At 46.2% G+C, this 8,614-nt stretch overlaps 3 protein-coding genes across 5 annotated transcripts; all 3 read left to right on the forward strand.

The window, feature by feature from the left end:
• The first annotated feature begins 37 nt into the window (after window positions 1-37).
• Window positions 38-2,127, forward strand: LOC148391733 (uncharacterized). The gene is made up of 2 exons (XM_088386155.1): window positions 38-909; window positions 1,123-2,127. The coding sequence occupies exons 1-2, from the start codon at window positions 352-354 to the stop codon at window positions 1,171-1,173; spliced, it is 609 nt and encodes a 202-aa protein (XP_088242281.1). The 5' UTR covers window positions 38-351; the 3' UTR covers window positions 1,174-2,127.
• mgat1a (alpha-1,3-mannosyl-glycoprotein 2-beta-N-acetylglucosaminyltransferase a) lies at window positions 1,296-5,241 on the forward strand. Of its 3 annotated transcripts, XM_088386149.1 has the most exons (4): window positions 1,382-1,404; window positions 1,787-1,896; window positions 3,296-3,928; window positions 4,009-5,241. In XM_088386149.1, the coding sequence occupies exons 3-4, from the start codon at window positions 3,329-3,331 to the stop codon at window positions 4,705-4,707; spliced, it is 1,299 nt and encodes a 432-aa protein (XP_088242275.1). In that variant the 5' UTR covers window positions 1,382-1,404; window positions 1,787-1,896; window positions 3,296-3,328; the 3' UTR covers window positions 4,708-5,241. The 3 variants fall into 3 exon arrangements, with proteins under 3 accessions (XP_088242276.1, XP_088242275.1, XP_088242274.1); XM_088386150.1 differs by lacking the exon at window positions 1,787-1,896 and having other exon boundaries at window positions 1,296-1,404; XM_088386148.1 differs by lacking the exons at window positions 1,382-1,404; window positions 1,787-1,896 and adding an exon at window positions 2,425-2,643.
• Window positions 5,242-5,383: 142 nt separating this feature from the next.
• sh3bp5la (SH3-binding domain protein 5-like, a) lies at window positions 5,384-8,555 on the forward strand. Its single transcript, XM_088386151.1, has 6 exons — window positions 5,384-6,019; window positions 6,162-6,224; window positions 6,486-6,614; window positions 6,685-6,849; window positions 6,921-7,094; window positions 7,161-8,555. Exons 1-6 carry the CDS (start codon window positions 5,780-5,782, stop codon window positions 7,635-7,637), a joined length of 1,248 nt encoding a protein of 415 aa, XP_088242277.1. The 5' UTR covers window positions 5,384-5,779; the 3' UTR covers window positions 7,638-8,555.
• The last annotated feature ends 59 nt before the right edge of the window (window positions 8,556-8,614 follow it).

Consider the following 8,614-nt stretch of genomic DNA (forward strand, 5'->3'; position numbering starts at 1 on the left):
TATTTGAAATATGGAATTAGTTCTGTGTATTTTTAATTTTGAATGAATTGCATGAAATGATTTCATTTACATTATTTTTTGTTACTTTTTAAAAGATTCAATTTACTTTCAAGTAGATATGAATTTTGAATCATTATTAACACAATCTATTTTAGTCAGTCTTACAGTTTAATTATAGTTTTTTATTTATAGTGTCCGTGTTATGAGGACACCCTCACCCCTCCCGGACTTTGGCAACAAATAGATCAGTCTGCCCAAGAAGATCCCCCCTCCCCTCCGCCCCTGTAAACCACCAGTGGGGGGACGGAGGTTGAACGAGTCAGCCGAATCTCTTGGACGCCTCCGACCGCCATGGCTTCGACTCCCTCCGCTTCGGCCCTCACTTCGGTGCTCCGATGTCGCGGTACACTGTGGACCAGGAATCCGCCGAGCAAGCGCAGCTCCCCCTCGGCGTACGGCCCTGCGCTGGCGGGTGGAACTCGGCGCGACTCGCCCGGCCGCGGAGAGAGCTTATCGTATCGACTGTCCGTGCGGTACGATTCACCATCGCGGGAGGGCGGCGGGGCCCACCGATCGAGGGAGCTGCAGAGAAGCGGCCCGGAGGCACGCGCAGTGTTCGAAGCCAGCAATGGGCGGCCCGGAGGAGCTCGCCAACCCGCGGCTGGAGTTGTTATCATTACCCGATTAATACGACCGTGTCAAACGAAAGTGTTCGTACGGGAGATCTGTGATCATCGCTTAGGGTTTGGTGGACTGTGCCGTGACGATGGACAAATGACGCCGTCTTTCGTGGAGACCAGATGGAGCACTTTGAGGAGCACCTGCCGTTCTCTCCAACTTCTGCTGACCCACATTGTATTACGCCGGCTGGCCATACTCTGCGGATGCGGCAGGGGGCGCCAACGCAAGGTGACGCACGTCAAGAACGATTGTGAAACATCCACGCATCCATCGTAGAGGAATATTTATTAGAAAATAATACAAAAATATTGTTACAAATATACGTATTAGAAAGAAAAATATATTAAACCGATGCATCTGAAAATAATAGAAACATTTCAATTAAAATACAGAATTTCAATATATTTGGTACTAATGTTCATCTTTTCTGTTTTCTGCCAGATTAAAAGAAATGATTCCGGACAGAAGATCCCCAAAAATGGACCTGATTGACAGTCGGAGGCCTTGAACTTGACACACCGTGATCCTTGCCTTATTTATTGACTTTTGTCTATGTGTGTGAACATTTTGGTTATCTTCTGTCCACGAGCGTAACACGTGGTGGTGCAGATGTTCCGAAAGCCTCTACGTGTATTTTGCACATTTGGACTTCAACCTATTGAGCAAAAAAAAAAAAAATCTGTGAGCACTTTTTCGTCAGTGAACAGAAACCTGCGTTGAGAGGTAAAAACAGAAAATGTCTTTGTCATACGATGATGATAAATATGTGAGAAAAAATGCCTTGGATTGCTAAACCACATGAAAATATTTTTGTACGATTCGAGTCAGTGTGTGGGCTATCTCTAGTTCTCTCAATAACTGTTGGGTTATTTCCCTAACTCACTCGGGTTATGTGGTAGTTTATACCCCTTGGCTCAATTGTGTTTCCAAATGATGATGTGGTCTTTTTAGAAAGGACAAACTTACGTAAGTGAGTCGTGTAAAAATAGTTGTCACCTGGAATGAATTTTGATGCCTGGCAACATGGAAGATGTTTACCACTTGGACGGTGCCCCATGTTCCAGTGCAATGGATGCTAAACGTGCCTTTTCGTTTGCCAAAAAAGAAGGCGACGGAATGCTGAGATTGAAGTCTCGCCGTCACAGCGTGTGTGTGATGTCAGTGGAGTTGGCTGCAGAAGCTGAAGTTTGAAACTCAACTGTAGTTTTCTAGAAGGTCAGTGACACAAAAGGTCAAAGAGTCTTCTGTCCCATTTAGGCATCTCTCAAGCTTCATTTGACTTTTTTTTTTTAATGGGCTTATGACCCAGAAATTTGCCAAGGGAATGCTAATTGGCTCCAAGTTGTAGCGTTGTAAACAAATAATAGGAAAATGTTCCACAATTTTTACTTCTATTATGGATATTATATTTTTACTTGCTATTCTGCAATAAAAAAATCTCCCCCAGTTAGTCTCAACTGTGTATAAAATACAGTCCAGTAAGTTATTTTTTAAATGTATTTTTAATTTTTTTTCTCATCACAGAAATTTTGTATAATTGAAACGGACTGGCCTTTTTAATTTCATTTTTTATTTGTTAATATTTGCATTTCTTTTAAAGCTCACCATATACATATTCACTAAGTACATACTAGTATCATATGTTTTATTTTCTGTGTATTTATTTTTGCTGCAAATGTAATTATTTGGTGTTTTTTCTTACTCTCGGGGCGGAAACTTTACGCAAAATCTAAATAAGGGAGGCGTGGCAGTACTTTTAGACGACTTGCCAAGCAGGACGCGCCGCGGACAACTTGTCCTCTTGCAAGTAGCAGACGCGCTCAGACAAGACAACAGTTTGTCTGCTAAACTTTTTTCGGGCTAAATTAACATCAACTTTTAACGTCTCGTGCAGACAAGTTGCTTCCGCCACCGGTTTAAAAAGAAAAAAAAAAAAGAGGAACAGACGGCGATGTTTTCCGGGTAAGGACTCATTCGTACACGCGTAATCGTTTTGTCTTTAATACATCAAATTATTCTCACGAGTTGCCAGTGCGTTGGTCTTTTTTAGTTTCGGTTTTGTGATTTAAAAAAAAAAAAAGTGTTTTTATTTCGTATGCGGCAGAAATCGGTTGACTCAATTTATCAGAACTGTGGGACGCGATTTGAAAAACGCAGGCCGACATCTCGTGGAAGAGATTCCAAATGTTCTGCCTCTCACTGGATGGAAGTTTTTTTGTTGGTTCGGGGTGACTGTCGAGACTAATCTGGCTGGGACTTTTTTTTACGATGTAAAGAAAAATGGGGCGGAGCTACAGGGTGGCCAAGGGGGGGCCAAAGGTCACAGCTTGTCAACTTGTGGCCAGAAAATGATAGCTTTTATATTTTATTATATTATTATATGTTTGTTATCTTTTTTCATTGAACAAAATGAACAATTTTGATTAATACTTTTATTTTATATGGGAAAGGTAAGACTGTTTTCTTAAAAAATACAACTTAAAAGAATATTTAAAATTAGTCTTTGGTTTTCTTTATCATATGTATTGTTGCTCTTGGGAATTAACAATTTTTGAAAATAGCTGATTATTCTAAAAATGTGAAAACCAATGTAGTTGCTCTTCCCTCTTTGCAGTTTTTTTGGTGGGTGGTTTGATCTGGGCGGGACATGCGCTGCCAGCGAGGTTCTGTGATCCTGTTCGGCACCTTGCTGTTCTTCACCTGGAACGCCATTCTGGTTCTCCTCCTGCGGGCCAGACTTCCAGACCAGGAGGCTCCAAAAGACGACGACAACAATGACATGGTTGACAAAGTGCTGCGTTTGGCAGACATGTTGGAGAAGGAGCTGCAGATCCAAAATAAAATCCTGATTCAGATCCAGAACTTGCAGCCTGTGCGGGAGGCGTGGCAGAAAAACAACCTGAATCCACCAACGCCTCATGTTCCCGTCATCCCCGTCCTGGTCATGGCCTGCAACCGGGTGACGGTGCGGCGCTGCCTGGACAAGCTGATCCAGTACCGGCCCTCGGCTAAACTCTTCCCCATCATCGTGAGTCAAGACTGCGGCCACGCCGCCACGGCCGACGTCATCCGCTCATACGGAAGCGCCGTCACGCATCTGATGCAGCCCGACTTGACCGACGTGGTGGTTCCGTCGGAGCACAAAAGGTTTCAGGGCTACTATAAGATCTCCAGACATTACCGCTGGGCCCTCAAGCAGGTCTTCAGCAAACACTCCGCCGTCATCATTGTGGAGGACGACCTGGAGGTATTTGTCAAATTCTTGTCAGAAAATATAACTTGTAAGATTTGGAAACTTTGTCCAACTAAAGTTTGATTCTCCATCAGGTGGCGCCAGACTTTTTCGAGTACTTCCGTGCCACGCTGCCACTGCTCCAGTCGGACCCGAGTCTCTGGTGCGTTTCGGCCTGGAACGACAACGGCCGGAAAGGCTTCGTGGACCCGGCGGGGTCTCGTCTTCTCTACCGCACTGATTTCTTCCCTGGCCTTGGCTGGATGTTGCTTCGAGAGGTCTGGGAGGAACTGGAGCCCACGTGGCCTGCCGCCTTCTGGGACGACTGGATGCGCAAACCGGAGCAGCGTCGCGGCCGCGCTTGCATCCGGCCCGAGATCTCGCGCACGCTGACGTTCGGGCGGGAGGGTGTGAGCCTGGGCCAGTTCTACGACAAGTACCTGCAATACATTAAACTCAACTCGGACTTTGTGCCGTTCACCCAGCTGAATCTGACTTACTTGAAAGAGGACGTGTACAAGAAGAGCTTCCAGAAGGAGGTTTACGATGCCCCCGCTGTCACTTTTGAGGACATCCAGCAGGGGGCGCTGGAGGGTAATGGGCCTTTCCGGCTACAGTATTCCAGCAAGGAAAGCTTCAAAGTGTTCGCCCAAAATCTGGGCATCATGAACGATTTTAAATCCGGCGTGCCAAGGACCGGCTACAGAGGCGTGGTCAGCATCTTCTCGAGAGGACGCAGGGTCTACATTGCTCCGCCTCCAGGATGGACTCAGTATGATCCCACTTGGAACTGACTTGTGAATTTTATAGAACTATTTTGGGAGGGGCATCAATTACAGATTTTTTTTTCAAATGGTGTGGGATGTTTACCAAAAGGTGGTGTCAAAATATTTTTTAATGAGGGGGTCCAGAGTTTTGTTCCTCCTCATTTGGCTGATAAGGGAGAATTATTTCTGATGATTTCACTGACCAGTGTGAACTTCATCAAAGAAACATCATTTGTAGCGAATTAATCATTTTCAAGCCTATTAAGGGAAATTTCCTGTAGCACAATGGTTGGGAATCACTGGAGCATAATGGCGCCACTCAGGTAATCTTTTCATAATGTTGCCTTTGCTGTATTCAATTGTCATTTTTGGAGATCGGGTTTGTATACAATTTCAAATGGTTTCGTTGTAAATTATCTGCAAAACTCTCAGGGCCTTTTTGAATGTCTGAGGTTTATGTTGTTGGCGGTGGTGGTTCTACTGTGACAATCAAACCACTTTGTTGGTTAAATATTCCAATTTTGGGTATTTTGTAATAAACAAAACAAACTCAAATGCAAACCATCCACTGAAGCTGAGCAGATATCTGTCCTAAGATGGCCGACCACTAACGATGCTACTGACTCCGCCTCGAGCTAGCTAGCGTTCTTATCTGTGCGCGATTATCATTGACTTCCTGTAGCTACGGAAGCCGTATTGATCAAAATTGACGAGACGATGTGAGTTTTAACCGCTTGCTCGCTCGTTAGGGACAAACTCAATAATGAAGCGATTGAGGAAAAAAGAACGAAGAGTCAAATTGAACTTTTAATAGCGTAACGTCTTCTTCTTTCGCCACAAAGAAGACGGTGGATATGTTAGTGACGTTTCAGTCGTGCTTTTGCGCGTCGGTGTGCGAGCTAGCTTAGCTCCGGTTGCTAAGTGACTCGGTGTGATTTGATATGGCAGCTCGGGAGCCAGCTAGCATCCACCTCAACTCGTCGCATTGCTGCATTTATTCGCACTTTACAACAATCAACCTGAAAGTGTATCCGGTGGATGACTAAAAGTTACAGCGTCAGCCCTTTTGGCGTCTGTTGACAAAACCACCTGGTCTGGCATGGACCCAAGCGACTTGCGGGAGAGCCCCGCCGGTTCCGGGGAATCCGATGCCGGGGATTGGAGGGAGGGTCGGCCCGGTTTGGACGACGAGGGAAAAGCCGTCCAAAGTGAACCGTCGGGGGCTACAGAGATGTCCCCGAAGAACACCTGCCGTCATGACGTTGGGGGGGATAAACCGACTAAAGTGGGCGAACAGCTCCACAGTCCTTACGATGACGAATTGGACCCCCGAATTCAGGTAAACACAACAACACAGACCACCATTTTATTTTTTAATAAACAAAAAAAAAAAATCGCTTTTTATCAGTATTAATCATTCATGTAAGATTACCATTCCTGTTTTTATTTATATATATATATGTTCTTTTTTCTCCTCTCAGGAAGAATTAGAGCACCTAAACGAAGCCAGCGCAGAAATAAACAAGCTCGAGCTGGAATTAGATGTAAGTTGACAACCACAGCTTGAGTTGCTTTTCTTATTTCCATGGAATTCTGCTGCTGAAACACTTTCTCTATCTTCCCAGACCTTGCTAATCAATACGATCATTCCATTTATTGCAACTATGAAACCGGAGAGCTTGCGTCGGATGCTAATAGTTTGGATGTGCTGGAGTGCTTCCCGTCGCCCTCCATTGCAAAATCCAATCTTGCGTTCCACTTCGGTGGAATCTAATCTTCTGTCTTGTGCTTCTTCTCTCGTTCAGGATGCCCGGTCGGGTTACCGAAAGATTCTCACAGAGTCTGCTCGGAAGCTCAACGCTCACAGCTCCCAACTGGGCAGCTGCATTGAGAAGGCCAGGCCCTACTACGAGGCTCGGCGGCTGGCCAAAGAGGTTGGCACAAAAATAAATTCATATTTTTGATTTTCTATTGTTAAAAATTGCATTTGTCACCTATATGAAGGCTCAGCAGGAGACCCAGAAGGCGGCGCTGAGCTACGAACGCGCCGTCTCCATGCACACGGCGGCCAGGGAGATGGTGTACGTGGCGGAACAGGGCCTCATGGCGGACGGGAAGAACACCCTGGACCCAACCTGGCAGGAGATGCTCAACCACGCAACCTCCAAGGTGGCGTGCAAGTCCCCAGGGTTAGCATTGTGTGGATTTCCGCCTGACCGCCTCTCGTGAATGCAATGCAGGTGAACGAGGCTGAGGAGGAGCGTCTTCGGAGTGAGCGCGAGCACATGCGAGTCACTCACGCGTGTCAAGAGGCTGAGGCTCGAGTGCAAACTCTGCAGAAGTCACTGAGAAGAGCCATCCTCAAGTCCAAGCCTTACTTTGAGCTCAAGGCACAATTCAACCACATACTTGAGGTGAGGAGCAAGCCTTGTGTGTGTTTTTTTTTGTGTTCAACCCGTGTGTGTTGCACATGTTCTCAGGAGCACAAGACCAAAGTCGTGGAGCTGGAGCAGCACGTGTCCAAAGTGAAGACTCGCTACTCCATTGCACTGAGGAACCTGGAGCAGATCAGCGAGCAGATTCACGCTCAGAGGGGTCGCGACACCCCCGTGCCCGGAGGGCGTAGCACCCCTGTGGGGGCAGAGTCCGACGCCTATAAAGAGGGTAGAGCCTGCGGGGGCGCCGGCCCGCCACCCAGCACGCAGCCGGACCCGGACAAGGAGCGCGAGCGGGCCGGCTCGGACTCCGTGTCCGTCTTCAGCCTGCAGACCATCGCCTCGGACCTGGAGAAGTACGACTCCATCGAGCACTTGGGCGACCTCAGCGACGCCGGCAGCGTGACGGGCGAGGAGGACCAGAATCGAGCGGTGGAGAGGCGAGAAAAGCTGAGCCACATTAGCGCCCGCCAGCGCCAACAGGAGTTCTCAAAGCAGCACCACCGCAGCTTCAGCTTGTAGTCCAATTTCTATAAGGAAAACTACAAACATGGCCACTGAAGTGTAAATAAGCACACCGGTGTTCAGGCCTGATGGGAATCGCTCCCTCGCCACGGCATGGTACACCGTATTCTCCTTCGAAGGGGGAAAAGGCAGTTAGCATTTAAGCTAGTTCAAATGTTATAACTTACTCCAGGTGGCTAACTTGGCCGGAAGCCTTGAGCATTTTACTACCTAGAACACGTGAGCTCCTTTGAGGGGAAATGGGGTGCGAATCTGTTAGCATCACAAGCTAGTGCACGTCTTCAAGGGGATCAATCGATTAGCGTTGCACGTTGGTTGTCAGAACGGATGGTTAAGCATGAAGGGAGTGGCGGGATGAATGCATAGTTGTTTATGTAATGCAGTGAGACGTGTGTCGTGTATGCACCCCCCCAACCCTCCATTTTCATCTTTTACTGACATTGCTTGATGTTGCACACGTTTAAGGGAATGTTTTTATTTATGAGATGTGAGCACTGACGGCAGTAAACACGCTACATGACGATGCTCGCAGTTTCTTTTTCAGCAAAATAACCTAGTAAATGTCCGAATTTTAGAGAAACAATCAAAATTATTTAAAATCCGCAACATTTGACTGTTATTTTTAATCCTCCCATTTTTAAAATGCAATTCTAACCCAACTAAAACAAGCAATTTTATTTCTCCCCTTTTTTTTTAACTGCTTTATTTTTCTTGTGTGTGACACGATGCTGGACTCATGTGATTGTACATGGAATAATTATGTATATCATGAACATAAAGTTGGTAAATATCGATGGACATTTGGTTCGATATTGTGAGTTGTACAGATAATCGTCACACCTTCACCAATGACTTTGTCATTATCAAATGACACGACTAAAATAAAATTGCACATATTGATGTGTTTGGACTGAAGTGCAGGTTGAGTTCTGACGGGGGATCAAATAGAAGGATGGCAGAAGAGGAAGTTAGTC

Source organism: Syngnathus floridae, chromosome 10 (genome assembly GCF_059516105.1).
Source record: "Syngnathus floridae isolate MCC-2025c chromosome 10, RoL_Sflo_1.0, whole genome shotgun sequence".
NCBI lineage: Eukaryota > Metazoa > Chordata > Actinopteri > Syngnathiformes > Syngnathidae > Syngnathus > Syngnathus floridae.